The following is a 17,810-nucleotide window of genomic DNA, read 5'->3' on the forward strand; positions in this document are numbered from 1 at the left end:
TTTAAAAAGCTCCAATTAGATTTTGACTTGTGATTTGAACAGGGCAGTGATGACACACCAGCCAGGAGGGTGTGGTTTAATCGTGGTTGACGTTTTTTTTCTGAGCAGGGTCAAGTTCACACAATAATATAAAAGACGGAACTAAGGCTAGTTCTTTCAAAATAAAAGCGCATAGTTAAACTTAAGCTTTTATTTATTTATATAGTAATTCACATAGAAAAAAAAATTAAAACAGAAATGGACAACAATGAATAGAAATGTGCAAAAATAGATAAATACATGAATAAAATTGGTGATTCAAATGGCATAATAGATATAAAAAAAACAATAAGAAAAATAATTGTAAATAAACAAATATCTAAGAAACCGTTTCCCGTGCCAAGAAACTGTAAGAAAAAAACAATAAAATTAAAGTCTGTGAAGTTAATAAACACATGGGATAAAATGTATCAGAGAGGTTGGTCATGGCTTAAAAGCTCAACAGTAAAAATGATGAGGCACGTTAAGTAAAAGCCAGGCTGAAATGTCTTCAGGTTTAAAAAAAAAAAAAAATGTCTACAGAGGTAAAGTTTGATCAGAGCCACAGACAGACTGATCCAGAGACGAGGGTTAAGTAAGATGTAAGTCAAAAGAAAATCTCACGTTTCCTGAGGTGCTCTGTGAAAAGTTTGGTTCTGGGTCCAGTGTCTAAACATTTCTCCAAAATATGTCTTCAATATTGTTCCTGAAGGTGGCGAAGTGTCCACAAGTGTCCACAAGCACTCAGAACTAGAATCATGGATATTGCTCACTCACTCTCTCTGTCACCTCTGTCATTATGTCTATAGAGACTACTGAGCCTGGTTAGACTGCCCGCTTTCCCAGCTCCAGTTCTGGCACGACACCGGCTCCACTCCCACTCCCAATTAGCATTTGTCCCCAGGACACGGGGCCTGAAAACCTCTGCCATCCTGGTGGTCCAAAACGCCCGTGGTACAAACACTGGTGCTCCGAGCTCACAGTCCGGGCAGCACAGCTAACAAACTGGGCTAACATCAGCTAACAGCAGCTACAGTTGGCAGTTGAGGCGGAGCAGCTGCAGAAAACATTTTCTCCATAAAATATGATCCAGTTTCACCAAAATAAGTGAAATATTTGGTGGTTTGTGACTTCCATACCTCTCGTGGGTGATCGTCCCCGAAGTAGAAAATGACATAGCGTAGATGTAGGAATGACAAATGATCTAACATCTGTTATTTTATGGTAGAAAAAAAACTTGACAATGTTGCTTTAAGATTTTGGAATGGAGGGGTTTTTTATTTTGAAGGTGGTGACCGGATCTGGTTTGCCTCATCTTCTCTGATCTCACATCATTTCCCTGAACACCGAGCTGAAGCAGCTGAGTCTTCATGTACGCTTGTGTCCAACTTGTTCTGCGGCTCCAAAAACACTTTGATTTCACACATGACACCTCAGCGGGACTTCATGTCTGCTCAGCTGACAACTTTGTCTGCAGCTGCTGCTTCTGGAGCAACAGGTAAGAATATTAACATGTTTATAAATGCAACTTATTCATGTTTAGAATAAAGCAGGCGACATGCAGCGCTGGGTGTGCTGAACTTAAAGTCCTCGCTGTGCTTGTTGTTGTTGTCACATTTCAGCTGCATGCAACAAGTAGGAGGCCTGAAACTGCGTGTGTCAAACATGCTTCAGAAATCAGAACCAAGGTGGTGAGATATTATGACCCAGAGTTTATTCTCAGGCTCATTCAGACATTCATTCATTTCCAGATTAGATTAAAATCCTCTTGAAGTTTTCGATGCATCTGCAGAGAGTGATCCCTGCAGTGCTGATTGTGACTGAACTGTACAGATCATTTAAGATAGATAGATAGATAGATAGATAGATAGATAGATAGATAGATAGATAGATAGATATACTTTATTTATCCCAAGCTGGGAAATTATAGTGCAGCAGCAGCATTACACAAAGTGACAAGTGACAACAAAAAATATAATATATACTATAAATATACTATAAAGCAAACTATACATAATAAAATATCAAAAAAGCAATAGTAAATACGATAAAATAAAATATAGGTATATACAGCAAGTTGCAGGAGTGACCACATTTATCTCCTGTAATCTTTAGATGCCATGCATGGATGTTTTCATATGAATCGATGGGAATCTGGAGTTTATGTATATTTGTGTCTTTCTAAGAATCCACTTGAAGAAAGTGTTCCCTGTGAATATAAACCTACTTCAAAAAGTACTTACTGTACTCTCTGTGTAAACACACGGCTGTTATCAGCCAGCTGCTGTGATACAGAGGAGCTCACAGGAAGTTTCCCTCTTCCCTTGTTTGAGCTGTTCATCTGATGTTGGATCACATCAGCTGTTTTTATTTGCAAAGTACTCTTATCACACATTGGATTTGGTTGTTGATTCGGTTATCATATTTATTCTGGACACACCGAGACAGATTTGTTTTTGAAATGTTTGCTTTTCATTGAACTTTATTTAAAGACAGCTTTCACTGTGAATATTTCAAAAAAATGTGTCCAGATATAGTTTATAGTATGATGTAGTTTGTTTTGTACTGAAGAGTTTAAGATTATGGCATCAGAAGAAATTAAAAATAATAGTACTGTTCAGCTTTTGAAGTTACAGAAGTTGTCCTTGGTTGAGCGATGACCTTATTTGTCCACTCTGAATGTATCTATGTCTGCAAAATGAAAAAAGAAATCATTGTCATTCAGAAAAAAAGGACATTGAACTTAAAACAAACTTTTTAGAAGCTAAATTCCTGAAAGGAAAACAAAAACACAACTATCACAGAGAAAATTAGCTTAGTGATGGACAGAACTATAATTACAGTTAATCTTTTTGTGCCATTAAATGAGCTTACAGAGAGAGGATTTTAATTTTAAAGAGAGAAATTATATTTCTAGTGTTGTTTTTAATTCGTCCGTACTCCAGACACAAACCTTTCTTTGTAAAGACAGCAGCTAGAATCACAGCATTCATAGGTTGAACTCAGTTACTGTTGTATTGTAGCACATTTTAAATTCTTTTTTTAATACGGTGATCAGGTAAATCAGTGTTCTGACACTGAGCAGCTCCCACAGATTTTTATATTTAATATTAACGTGTAAATTTGCCTTTTTAAATTAGTTGTAAAGTCTAAATATATCATATAAATCTCTCTGTGTCAAGCTGAACAATTGAATTGTTCAATTGAATTTTTCACATTTTTTGGCATATACACACAATTCACATTCACATCCCCTCTTTATACTCCCGTACTGTATACAGTCGTGGACGGCTTCTTTCTGCCGAGCTCTTTCACATCCGTTTCCGCCCGATTTTAGGGAGGCTGCGAGATTTTCGGATGAGAAAAACGACATGGCCTTGAGCTTTTGTGTAAGTGGCATGTACTTCTGGCCAATGACCAGATTAGATTTGACTTTATTTGGCTTTGACTTTTGTGCCTAATTTTGGGAGGATGGATGTTTCGTGCATGTGCTTGTGTGTGCGTATAAACTGTGAGAATCTTTATGTGGATAAGTAAATCTAAAAAGCCAAGAGCAGCGTATATGCAACAGCTAACTGGGAAGACTGTGGACTACACTCTAATTTAAATAATAACAATATTAATTTGCTAATTTTGTTATTTTTACCATGATTAGTCTCTGTAGTCTCCGAGTTACTTTACTCACTGAATTCAGAGATATCCACAGCTCCCATGGAAAACCTGGAGAGCCAAGGAATTTCTAAATCCTTCTAAATCTTTCCTAGCCCTGGAAAACTCCTGAAATAAGTCAAATCCTTGAATTTTTTTGTATGGTATCGATCAAAAATCATGGCGAGACCGGCAAGCGCACCAGGTTCTACCTCCAACCAGAGCACAGTTACTACAGCTACACAAAGCACTTTGAATATAAAACCGTGCCTATGAACAATAACAATACAATGTTTTCATTTTCATTCAGTGATAAACATTTACAGTACATGAACACAACTGTATAAATCACTGATTGTCTTTTTATAGGTTTTTATAGGAGGTTTTACTTGTGGTACTGAAAGACTTGGATGCGTGTCATGGAGGTCAGCTTATTGGGGTCAAAGTTAGTTGACCTTTTGGGGCACAACCTGGTGGGATATGACGGTAATACTCACAGCTATGGCCACCACAGCTGCCTGTTTCCATTTGAAATAACGGATCTTGGGTGGGTTTGGCGCGATCGCCATGTGAGGCACTCATATAGCAACATTTCCAAACGGTTGTGGGGCTCTACAGGAAGGCATCTGATACATTTGATACAACAAGAGTTACTGTATATCTTTGTGTTGTCTGCTTGAGCAGGCAGGATGAGAAGCGCTGCGGAGGAGCTGGGAGGTTTTCTCTCACAATGCGATGCCAGCTGCTGGAGACTGTGACAGTGAGGAGGTTTGAAGGCAAGGTCAAAGCTTCAAAGGAAACAAAAAACTCTTCCACATCTGCTTTTACCCCCAAATGGTAATTAAAGAAGAATCTCTTTTCTTTTTTAACTTATTTTTTTAGGAGTCACTTCCTTGGCTGCAGACACAAGGTCACTGGAAACTCAGTGAAACTAAATCACGCTCTTTGCTGCTACACTCCTTCATGCTTTGAGCCACATATAGTCTGAAGATTCAAAGCAATATCCTCACATGAAATGCAATTAAAGTCTTATATCGGTTTGCACATTATTGCATATTTTGTAATTAAATCCTCTGTGGTGCGGTGTATTTTAAATCATAAATCATCCCCCATGATTCAAGCAGAAACGGACGAGCTGGCAAACAGTGTAATTAAACTTCAAACAGAGAAGGGCTCAAACTCTTGAATTTCCTGGCACTTCATCAGTGTGGCTATCAGGTAAGAACTGATATGCTCATAGAAAGACAGAAGTAAAGCCGTCCTTCCACTGCCAAGACACGCTTGGCCAGGAATGGATCGTTTGTCAAACTAAATGTCGTCATGTAAAAGCTCAAATATTCAGAAAACAGACTGTTGTTAACAGATAAGAGGAATGTTCTTCCAAGTCGTATGTTGCGAGTCAATAACGAAACAGTGTATCATTATTCTTTTTTTAAACTTATTATGGACTTGGCCTCAATTAACACAGCTTATGTTGCAAAACAAGGAATGGATGTCGTATCTATGACGGGTTCAGAGTCTGTTGGCTCTGGCTGTCCCCATGTTGGCGGTCCTGCCTCTTCTACCTGCAGGCTAATCTAAAATTCAGCAAAGATGATGATCATCGGCGGACCTGAGGCGGGCTGAATGACGCCTGGTGCACCTACCTGTCAGTCAAAGGTGGCTGCTTGTTTGTGGCTCGTCATATTTAAGCATGTTAATATTTATTGTTGCTAATACTAATGATATTTAAAACACAAATTCACAGTTGATACAGCAAACTTGTTAGCATTCATTCATTTTTTAAATCCTAAACAATTTACTAGAATTCCTGTAGTTGGATTTTTTCTTGTCACAGTTTACCCAAGTATGAAAGCATATTGTTTTTTTTATTAGTATTAAATTTCACCACTGCCAGTGGTTGCAGAGATTATTCTTATTTTCCTTTGGCCTTTTCTTCACTTCCGTTTGTCGTAATTCTTTTTGAGCAAAACAAAATAGTTCTGAGAGAAGCTTTGCCTGTTTTGACCTTGGGCGATTTTACAATTGAAGCTGTGTGTTTTTTATATCTACTTTATAAAGATGTTTGCTTGCTTTAATCTTGTCTTCCCTTCCTCTTTCAACTTTGCTACAAAGTAGAAAATTATACGTTTTGTGCCAACAGGAACAAAATTAGGCTTCCCACTGAAAATTAAATAAAAAGCTTAAATGTATATGGTTAAATAAAGTAACATAAGTGTTATCTTGTAAATGCTGTATACATTTGGGTTGATGTTGAAGATCCCTGAACTGGACAAAGTGTTTCTTCCAGCATGTGCATTCTGCTCATAACCATGTCGACACCTCTTCAGTTAAGCAATGCTACGAATTAAAAAAATTGTATTGCTCTGCATTTGCTGTGTTTTTTTAATCCAATGTGCAAAAATACAGAAATATTTAATAAAACAGCTTTACGGTTGTTGATGGTGAAAGAAATGTTCAGCATGCTGAAATCGCTCCATTTATGTTTCCACAGCTGTTAACAGTCATTTCTCTGTTCACTTCCTAATTTGATATCATAAAAATGGAAATTTGGCACTTTGCACAGTATTCAGAATAATTAATGGTCACTTGGACTCGTTGCAGCTTTGTGAGTTTAATTTCTGCTGGTGTTCAGCACTGTTCATTTTATGATTTTTTTTTTTTTAGCCCAAGACACCTCCTCCTCCTCCTACGGATTACTGACTTCTGTTGTCGAGCCAAACCACAGTTTCTCTTGGCCACTTGTAAAGATTAATGGAGCATTTTCTTTAAGGATAAATAATGACTTCCAGAACTGAGCTCTGCGCCAGAAAGGTGCAGACAATGTGTACCAACTTTGACTGAAGACAGAGTCTTGCCATCCAGGAATGATTAACTCTGTATCACATGTTGGGTAAACTATCATGTACTGCTGTGTGCATGTGTTTGTTGTATTGATTAATCCACCAGCTGACTCCATCTACAGTACATTATCCACGCTCATTTCACTTTTTTTTTCCCTGGTCGTTTTTCAGACACTGCACTCCTCTAAAAAAAGTGAAATTCCACCTCGCAACAAAAATATTTTAGTCCAACAGGAATCCTGGATTTTCATGTTTAGCAGATCTAGTTCTGTTAAAGTCTCATGTGTCTGAATTAATCTCCATTATGCCAAACACTGGCTTAATGGGGTTTTAGATCAGGATTGTTGGTGGTCGTCTCGAATGGCATTTGTTTGACATACTGTAAAGAAGAATTTTGAAAATGAAAGAAAATGATGTTCTAAAAAATACAATGTGATTGATGATATTTATGTTTTGTTTCAAAAGGAAACAAGATACAAAACAAAAAAATACACACTTATCAAACATGATTAAAATAAGCGGCTCCAGCTGAAAATATTCGACCTGAGCTGCTTTCTGAGGTGGTACATGGTACAAAAAGAAGAACATTAAAAAAACATAAATCTCATTCTTTGTATTACACAGCTATTTTCAACAAATAGGAACTTACTGATAAAAAGTATCAAGAGAATCGGCAGACACATCCCAAAGTTTAAGAACAAACTTAGAAATGTTTAAAGTTGAAGTTTGAATTCTGACTATAATCTGATACGATCCACATCATGAATGAAATCCTGAAAAATGTCATCCTGTCAAATTGTAAAAGGAAAAAAACTAAAGTTTTCTAAAGGTTTTTGAACATTATGATGGTCGTACAAGTGTTTAAACTTGAGATGTAACAAACTAAATGAAATATGACTTAAAAAATGACGCATGGCTGTTTACAACCTGTATTTACGTCATTCAACAACAGCTTTTCTCTGTGTTTTCCAGGTGGACAGGTTTGACACACATCTGACTTCATGTGCTACTACTTTACGACTCATGGCTGGACTGAGACTGAGCACTAAACATCATCCTTACTCCTGGTTACATGGGCTGTGGTCCTGCGTGTTCTTCGTCCTCTGGACTTCCTGTGCTTTTCAGATTGATTATTTAATCCACCCTGGCATTTCTTTGTGAATTAAATCAAAGTAAGCCTCAGGTTTGATTGGAGTTATCCATCATTGTGGGAATTTACAATGTGAGCTCATGAGGAACATTAAACTCTCCTGGCCTGTTTAGGAGGATCAGCTGTTTTTTTTTGAAAAAACAATTTCAGAGCCAGTACTCATAGATAATGACATTACCACAGTGAACACAACACCAAAGGGAAAAAAATGACTCTGTCCTAGGCCCATATTTGTCAATGATGTGGTAAATCTAGTGATACTGAGAGCATCTGTAGTTGCGATGGCCGTTGCCTCCTCTCTAGAGAAGGATCAGCCCCTCCTCCAGCTCCAGAAAGTAGACTCCAGTCGAGTTGGTGGTCAAGTCCTCTCCCCGACCCTCGGCTCTTCCCTGGAAACAAGCCAGCCCATCTGCATCACCTCCCCTTACACCGACCTTGGCCACGACTTCCCCACTATACCTTTCTACAGTCCAACTTTCTTCGGTTATGCCGGTCCGAGTATTTCAGACTGCACCTCTGTCCATCAGTCACTAAACCCCTCTTTATTCTGGCCCAGCCGTGGTCACATGGGGTCCCCAATACCCCTGCACCACTCCCAGTCTCGACCTCAGCACGGACAGCCAATCCAGGGTCCATGGGTGGAGATCTCGCCGCTGGACAATGTGTTAAAAACAAAGCAGGATGGTGCATCACTTCCTCTGGCAATCGTCCCGGTCAGGAAGTAAGGCTGCAACTAATGATCTTTTTAATGATCCCTTAATCTGTCTCTATTTTTTTTACAATGGATTGATAAAATATTCATTTAAATTAAAAAACGTCAGAAGAGTGTTTTCCAAAGCCCAAAAATATCAAATTATAATAAATATATATTACGATATTACGATATTAAACTGAGAAAAGCAGCAAGTTCTTGCATTTGACAAGCAGGAAATGGCAAATGTACAGTTTATGGCTGATAAATGACTTAACTGACTTAACAAATACCTGTCAAATGACTATTTTATATTGTTTAGGCCCTGTTCAGCTGTCAAAGTTACATTTTTAACCCCTAAATCTGACTTGGCAGTCCAAATATAACCATGGACGTGATAATAGTCTTGAAAAATCAAGGTTTGGCCTCATCTAACTTCAAATATGTACATGAAATCATTCTCCTGTTCTTTCTAAATGTTCTCCTGTCTTGTTTTAATTAACCTTAGTTAAAAATAACCTGTAATCACACTACTGATGTGATAATGATTCATTCTAATGGAGCTTGCACTTAAACTGATTCAAACACTGAGGCCACGCATGTTTTTGTCTTTGGAAGAAGTAATGACTCAAACTTCTCTGTTAGTAAGAGTGCGAGGAGGCGTTCTCAGGAGAGCGAGGAGGCCGTGGTGTCGTCCGGCGGGAAGGCAGACCTCCACTTCTGCGCCGTGTGTCATGACTACGCCTCAGGATACCACTACGGCGTCTGGTCCTGCGAGGGGTGTAAGGCCTTCTTCAAGAGGAGCATCCAAAGTGAGACACAAAAACATCACGCATCTCTTGATCATAGAAAAACCAGTTTGGTGACGTACTTCATGTCCAATTTTGTTGAGGTAGTAGCGGGCTTTGCTTTTCTGCAAAATTCTTTTACGTCTCAAGATGACAATGTTGATCCAGACTAAAATATCTCAACAACTATTGGATGGGTTGAAATGAAATTTTAAAAGGACATTAATGGTCCATAGAGGATTAATTGTATTCAACCTTGGTGGTTCCCTGACATTTCATCCAGCGCCACCTGCAGGTTAAAATTTGGTAACACTTTATTTGGTATTTGTAACATTTCAGCAGCTTGTTCGTTGAGATTTCTGATATTGGTTAAGCTTTGTGAGCTTTGTGGGGTTATGTTCCGACAGACAAAGTGAAACAGTTGAAATGTTCCAAATAACTTACCCACTAAAATGTCACCATCTACTGGATGGATTGGACAATTGTTGGTGCTCAGACGCTGGACTGGACCACTGACTTTGTTGACAATTCCTCTAACGCCACCATGAGGTTGATCTTTGCAGTTTTGAGTGAGATATTTCGCCATCTATTGGATGGATTGCCATGAAATTTGGTACAAACATTCAAGATAATTGTGATAACTTTATTGATCCCTTAACTGTTTCATTAGCGACATAGAGCTGCTGGCAAAAAGTTAAGTTACAAGAAAGATACAAGATCTTCTCTCTTTGTTCTTCTTTCTTTCAGGAGACAACGAGTACATCTGCCCAGCTACCAATGCATGCACTATAGACAAGAATCGCCGCAAGAGCTGCCAGGCGTGTCGCCTTCGGAAATGTTGCGAAGTTGGCATGACCAAGTGTGGTTAGTGTGTTTATTTGTGCTAGTTCTGTTCTTATCAGAGGTTGTGTTTTCCTTTTCTGCCCACCAAACCAACATACTGTTATGATTTTTGATAAATTCAGGTGATCATAACTTCCCTGAGTCTTTTGTTTGTCCTTTTCATATGCAGAGCAATGTGATCCCACTCAGGGACGCCAGCTGGAAAAGGTTGTTGTTCATGTAAATTTAATCTGTTCAACAGCTGTATAAAGTGGAGAATCTCTAAACAAAAACAGTAGACAGACAAAGTTAGTAACTAACATTACGGAGCATTTAACAGATAAAGAGCCAGATATTTCCCTCAGGAGATGGTGGAGACACAGATAAAGAGCCAGATATTTCCCTCAGGAGATGGTGGAGACCAAAAACAGAGTTAAAAGAAGAGTGAATATTGGATCGACATACAGAAACGCCGCTCCAAATAAATGTTCATGTTGCTCCATATCTGCTGGATGTGTAAATAAGCAAGTGTTTTCTCGTAAGTTTGCCATATCAACCTTAAAGGTGAGGGTATGATGCATGTTTTAAGAATATGAATGAATAGTGAAGTCTTGCTTTCTTTGTCTCAGGTATGAGAAAGGAGCGTGGAAACTACAAGAGCCCGCAGATCAGGCGAATGACCCGTCTGGCCTTACAGGACAAAACTGATGGCTCGAGAGTGTTAACTGGATCCGCAGTAGTTCCATTAAACGCGCCTCAACCTTCTGCACTGACTTCAGAGCAGCTTATTGAGCGATTAATGGAGGCCGAGCCGCCTGAGATCTATCTCATGAAGGACATGAAGAAGCCACTGACCGAAGCGAAAGTCATGATGTCGCTCACCAACCTGGCAGATAAGGAGCTGGTTCACATGATCACCTGGGCCAAGAAGATTCCAGGTTTGTGTCGAGGGATCTTTAAAAAAAAAAAAGCCCGAAAGAAAGCAGTTACACAATACTCATTTCTCAGAGACTTCTGTCTCTGTGGTTGCATTTGTGCACTGTGGCTCACTTTAGCAGCGGCTCTCCGTGGATAATGTGCGGCTGTTCTGTTTTTGACGGACGTCGTGACCGTCTGCATCAATTAGCACAGAGCAGATCAAACTGACAGACACAGAAACGGCACAGAGGATCTGATCGATTTTCAAAATAAAACACCCTGAGGAAGGAAACCAATATAACTAAAAAAAATAAGGAAAAATCTGAGCAAGTTTACAGAGTTTGGCAGGCTCCTGGTGGAGTATTTATTGGTCGCTGTGCGGCCTGCATGGACACCAAAAAATTAGCTCACAGCTCATAACTCCTCGTAAAAACTTTCACATGAATGTTTTTTTACATTTCGGATCGAAGAACCAAGACACAACATGTTATCTGCTGAACTTTAGAAGCTATGTTTGACTTTTGGACGAGAGGCAGTTCTAGGCTAATCATCCCTCAGCTAGAGTGTTAACACACAGACATGAGAGTGAGTCGATATTTACATCAAGCTCTCAGCAAGAAAACAACAGTATTTTCCTACAAGAAACTTATATCCTGCAATTGCAAACATTATTTTGTTATGTTGTTATTTTGGTGCTGTAGTTATGCAAAATTTGGACCTTTCATAAGTTTTATTTTGACGGAAAACATCTTCAACATCAGGATAAATGTGCTGTAATGGTACCCAGAATGACATGTCTGAATATGTTTTTTTGGTCTAACATCTCTGCAGAGCCGCTCATTCAGCCGAGCCACTGAGTTAATGTCTGGCCAGAGACAGTAATTGTCTGTGCTTTATTAGGCGAGAGTGGGTTGAGTCGAGTCCTGCAAAAGAGTGGCAGTGTTTTCAGAATTGCAGGTGGACAATGAGCTGTGACATAACTTTTATTATGTTTATTAAGCACGCTGCATGATTCAGGTTGCTTCTCTGCAAAATATGAAAGTTTTTAAACAAACTGCCTCCACTACTTCAGGCAAATATTGATGACACAGTAACCTTTTGCCTCACAAAGGCATGTTTGAGTGTCCTCATTGACTGGCTGAAATCCGATAACACAGGCTGTACTCGACAGTGTGTACATGACCAAAAGATTAACCTTGTAATCCAAAATAAAACACGGCATTGTTTATTCAGTGTCATGGATTCTTTTGATTTAATGATTCAGTCTAAATATAAACCCATCACAGTTTTCCAGAAGCTAAGTGACTTCAGTGCTACCTAAAAAAAAATGGGACAGTGAGAGTTCATACTCTGAATACTCAGAAGGCAGGTTAAAGTACACAGAAAGTATTGATTATAAACTAGTACTAGTACTTTTGTGGCACGCGGTTACATGAAATGTGTCTTTTCCTCAGGGTTTGTAGAGCTTGGCCTCTTGGACCAGGTGCACCTTTTGGAGTGCTGCTGGCTGGAGGTGCTGATGGTCGGACTGATCTGGAGATCAGTGGATCATCCGGGGAAACTCATCTTCTCCCCTGACCTCAGCCTGAGCAGGTACCACCGCCAAATACTCCCATCCTTTACGACTTTACGACACTTCACGAGCTTGATTAAAGTGACAGTTGCCAGTATTACTGTGGATGTTAGTTTAAATGTCACCTGCATAGTTAATTATACTGTAGAAGGTTGTCAATATATTTACATTCTGTAATTATTTTTATATAGTTGTTAAAGTGTTTGCTGTCATATTAAACTTAACTTGCTGTTACAACTGTAACCACAAGTGTCACCAAATCAACCAGGACAGAAATCTTAAAGTCCGGGTAAAGGCAGTTCTTTCAAAATATAATAAATATGTTGGAAAAAAGTTGCTGAAAACATGTGAAAAGACTTTGAATGATATATTACTGAAATGTGGAGTTAAAGGTTCAAACAGTTTTTCACCAGGATTTTGTGGGCGGTCCTTAAAGGGTGGCTCGATGACACGCTAAGGCCACCCTGAACATACCCCTGCACCCCTAGCAGAGAGATAGAGATTAATTCATCTCGCTCCGAGTGTTTCAATGTTAGTCATGTCATTTTCTGAACTCATCTGACACGTTTCAGTCGCTTCAAAATGGCTGCTTGACTGCTCCCACGAGTGGGCGTGGCTTAATCTCCTCCAGAGGACACGCCCCCACAGTCCTGGAGCTGAGAATTCATTTTTTACCTGGTTTTAACACCTAACTTCATAAACTTGTCGATATTTTTAATCATCCAAATTTGGCTGGGTGGTTAATAACACTTTCTTCTTTGGCCTGACAAACTCAGAAAACACATTTATTCTTAGTTTACACAGACTCTGAAGATTACAAGAAGAAATCCTTTGCTGTGTCTCAAATTCAGATACTTACACTAATACAGTTCTATGTGGTGCACTGTGAATGTACTTTGTGGCATAGTGCGCTGATTTCTACTCTCAATTTGAGTACAGCCATTGAAGACTAGACTGGAAATGATGGTCGCAACATTTTACCGCTTCTTCCGCTCTCTTCTTCTTTCCTTCACCGAATTGTAGCCCGGTGCAGCATCAGCGTCAATATTTGACTGCCAAAAATATAAAACATATTTTTTTGAATATTGCGGTATTCACCACAACCACTTTGGCTCTTTCACAATTCCAGTGGTCCCTCCACATCCGCTATGTAGCCAAACACACATTGTGTGTGAACACATTTATGTGCTCAAAATGGCAAGTGTAAGTATGAAAGTATGCAAATTGAGACAGAACGCACTCAATTATGAATATCAGTATCAGCCTTAAAAATCCAGTATTAGTGCCCAGGCCACTATCTAAATCATAGACCGTCATCCATCACACAGGACAGCCACAGGCTGATTTAGATCACGCTGGCATCAGAAGTGTTTTTCCCCAGATGAATATTCAGTGTCTTCAACCAACTCTCAAGAAATTTGGAACAACGGAAACTGACTCACATGGAGGTGTAAAGTGGCATCTCCTCCACAGCTTTGTCATTGTGAAACCGTGTGTCCTGAACTCTCACATAGACACTGTGCACAACTAAAGTTTCCTTTGTGGTAGTCTTTATCTTCACATCTTATCTTGGAAACAGTGCAGTGCATGCTGCTGCAGCACATGAGTCAGAGACAGATGAGATGAATCTTCTTGTGGTGGGAGAAGTATTCAGATAATTTACTTCTGCTATTGGAAGTAGTAAGAGAACAGTAGAAAAGTAAAACTACGTGGTCGGTTGAATCATTAGTTTTGATGCATCAATTATTAAATTGTAAATTAGATAGAACACATTTGAACTGTGCAGCATATTTTATAAACTTGTCATATGTTTTTTTTATGTAAGCTTTTAATCTGACGAATGTAGTGGAGTTAGAAAAGGATATTATTTGGATATTATCGAAGTATAAAGTAGCGTAAAGTAGAAAGTAGTATGAAAGTATATAGAAGTATGAAATTGCTCAAAATTGTACTAAAGTACAGTACTTGAATAAATGTACTTGAATCTTCTGCTCTGTTCCTCAGATCTTGGTGGGCGTTAAACCAATGCAGAACTTTTGCGATCCGCACGATCTCTGCGTAATATCGCTGATAAACAACTCTCTGTGTTTGTGTGCTTGTACGGCAGAGAAGAGGGGAGCTGTGTCCAGGGCTTCGTGGAGATTTTTGATATGCTGTTAGCTGCCACGTCCAGGGTGAGAGAGCTCAAGCTCCAGAGAGAGGAGTACGTCTGCCTCAAGGCCATGATCCTCCTTAACTCCAGTGAGTAGGCGTGTTTGTGTGTGTTCACATACTTTCTATGTGTGTAGGTGAGACAAAAGCATATGTGTGTGTGTGTGATGCTGCAGTACCACCATGTGTGTGTGTTTGATTGGTGTCTCAGTGTGTAATCTTATCTGTGTGTGAGGGTTGGCAAGGGGACCTGGTATTTAACTCACTGCTGAAAAAAACGTTTGAGTCTCTGCTCTCATCGGTTGTGCCGAATGCTCGAAGTAAGAGGCAGTCTTGAGGAACATGACCTCTCTGATTAGCAGCTAGACCGCGGGGAGTAATTAATGTCTGACTAATGTATCTGTTTACCTCCATCAGCACATTCAGACAGGGGCCTTGTTTTTTGCTCCATGCCTTTCAGCCTTGCTTTTATCCGTTTGAACATTTGTGCATCAGTGATGAGAAGGAGCTGTTTAACCCTTTACATCAACACTGACACATATATCCTATTATATCAAACATAAAGATCATTTTACTTTATATGTATGTGCCACATGCAGTAGCTGCCATGCGGGCACATGCTTACAACACATGTTAAAGGTCCAGCGTGTAAGATTTAGGGGACACTGTTTACAGAAAATGGCAGAAATGGGCTATAATATGTATATAAATATATTTTCAAGTTATCACTTACCTTTAGAATGAGACTTTTATATCAACAGATTACTTTTGGGTGTTCTTCCCTGGAGTCCATTGGCTCTAGATGTAGCATTTTTCCATGTTTCACAGGAAGGAAAGAGTCTTTTTCCTTTTTTAAAATTTCTATATAGTTTTACAGCTTCTCTCTGATTAAGTTAATGGCTAATCCAGTTCATTTAGCCTAATAACTCTATCTACTATTTTCTATTTCTACCTGCTGTGGTTATTTGGTAGTTGAAATTTGGTTTTGATTCATTCATACATTAATTTTATACATTCATACATAGCCATAGACTGGAGCAGATCTCAGGTGACCTTAGGCGAGAGGCTGAAAAGACAAACATTCACACTCACATGTACGGGAAATTTAGAGTCACCAAGTAACCTGCATGTCTTTGGACTGTGGGAAGAAGCCTGAGTACACGGAGAGAACCTACGCAGACACATGGAGAACATGCAAACTCCACACAGAAAGATTTGAACCAGGAGACTGCTGCTTTGGTCAACAAATACCAGACCCATTTTGAACCAATATTAATATTTTGAACATGAGGCCAGAAACGAGATCTAACCGGAGACAGATTGATTCTATCAGTGATGTTGTATTAATACTCAAAACAAGATTGAAATCAACACGCTCGTCTCTGCTGGCTGCTTGGTTTCATATAAAATGTTCACATGCGTTTCTGATTCTTTCGGCTGCTGGCGTCAAATCTGTCTTGCTTTCAGCTTTTAGCGTCTTTAGAACTGTGAACAGACCTTTTTCTCCACAGAAGACATTTGGACTTATCACAGTAGGAGACGCACGTACAAAATGGTTGAATTAAATGACTGAATGACATTTAGCTGCTTGAGTTTCAGAGTCCTGGTATTGTTCACGTGTGTTCACTGTGAAAGTCCAAATGTCACATAACAGGCTGAAACTTTTCACCTGCTGTACGGCAGTGTACACTATGTTCTGTACCTGAAAACTGGCTAAAATAAAGAGGAAAATATAGCAACTAATCATCATAAAAGAAGCCCAAATTCATTTTCATTGAAACATTAATTAGTTTGTTAAAGACAAAATGTTTCTGTGTGTGTGTGCTGTGTTATCAGACATGTGCCTCAGCTCCTCAGAGAGCAGCTCCAAGCTGCTGCGTCTTCTGGACGCTGTAACGGACGCGTTGGTGTCGGCCATTGGCAAAACCGTCCTCACCTTCCGTCAACAGTACACCCGCCTCGCCCACCTGCTCATGCTGCTCTCACACATCCGCCATGTCAGGTATAAAAACACATCATGTCATGCCAACATACTGATTTTGTGCAGCATTATTTATTTTTTTTTTACAAAGCCGCTTTATTATTCCATTCTTCTTCAAAGTAACAAAGGCATGGACCACCTCCACTGCATGAAAATGAAGAACATGGTGCCTTTGTATGACCTGTTGCTGGAGATGTTGGACGCCCACATCATGCACAGCTCCCGTCTGCCTCGACGGAGCCCCGAGCAGGAGCCCGAGGACCAGAGTGACGCTCCTGCTCCGCCTCACAGCTCCGGTAGCGGCCCCTCATACACCTGGACTCCCAGCAGCTCTGAAGGCGCAGGTGAACCGCAGTAGTCAGCTGAGAATTTTTGAATTTTTTGTCCACCGCTTTGCGCTAAAAACAGTTCACTATTGATGATGAGACTTTTTTACTGGAACGTTCTGCAGAGCGCTGACTCCTGTGGACTGTGAAAACGAAGCTTTGACACACCGTGCACTAATTCTGCTCTACAGAGTCGATTTTAAAGACGTCAGCTGTGTAGACCAATCTCGTTGTATTCATTGCCTTACCACCACATATTTAAAACACAAAGAAGAGAAACATGAAGACATTGCTGTCAGAATTTGGCCAGTAGCACCAGCACTTGCTTAAATGTTTGTGTAATATGTTGATTTTATATCCGATGACGAGCCACTTCACAAAAGAAAGCGACAGTACTTCAGTCATCAGTTTAACTCTGAACATGTTACCAGAGATGGCAAAGCTATATACTGTATATAAGTAGTATGCAAAGACAATGAGGTAAATATAAAAATAATGTCTTTTTCTAATCATTTAATCATGCAGTCACACATTTCCAAATCGTCCATGTCAGCTGTGTTTAAATAATGACTCGAAAAACATCTGTGTATATTGGCTCGGGCAGTGACACATTCTTTTGAGGTAAATGCTCCTTTAATGTCTCCGTGTACATGTTTGACTTACAGGATTTGCATCAGTATCCTGAATTACCTCGATTTTTTCAGGTATTTAATTACTGGATGAGACGAAAACATGTAGCCATTTAATCTAGAGGTGGTTAAGAATTGAAATGACATGATACATAGTTCAACTCTTAATCAACGTCTCTTCAAGCTCACTAATGAACACATTCTGTCTTTGTTTGTACAGAGGGAAAAAAAAAGTGTTATTAGTGAGCTGGTAACAAGGGTTGTAACATCAT

At 39.5% G+C, this 17,810-nt stretch overlaps 1 protein-coding gene across 2 annotated transcripts; it reads left to right on the plus strand.

Annotated features, from left to right (window-relative positions):
- Nucleotides 1-1,364: 1,364 nt before the first annotated feature.
- On the plus strand, nt 1,365-17,173 carry esr2a (estrogen receptor 2a). 2 transcript variants are annotated; one of them, XM_019266480.2, is made up of 10 exons: nt 1,365-1,516; nt 4,351-4,503; nt 7,482-8,380; nt 8,996-9,162; nt 9,886-10,002; nt 10,590-10,898; nt 12,333-12,471; nt 14,559-14,692; nt 16,439-16,604; nt 16,704-17,173. In XM_019266480.2, exons 3-10 carry the CDS (start codon nt 7,941-7,943, stop codon nt 16,939-16,941), a joined length of 1,710 nt encoding a protein of 569 aa, XP_019122025.2. In that variant the 5' UTR covers nt 1,365-1,516; nt 4,351-4,503; nt 7,482-7,940; the 3' UTR covers nt 16,942-17,173. The 2 variants fall into 2 exon arrangements, with proteins under 2 accessions (XP_019122025.2, XP_010737659.2); XM_010739357.3 differs by lacking the exon at nt 4,351-4,503.
- The last annotated feature ends 637 nt before the right edge of the window (nt 17,174-17,810 follow it).

Source organism: Larimichthys crocea, chromosome XI (genome assembly GCF_000972845.2).
Source record: "Larimichthys crocea isolate SSNF chromosome XI, L_crocea_2.0, whole genome shotgun sequence".
Taxonomy (NCBI): domain Eukaryota; kingdom Metazoa; phylum Chordata; class Actinopteri; family Sciaenidae; genus Larimichthys; species Larimichthys crocea.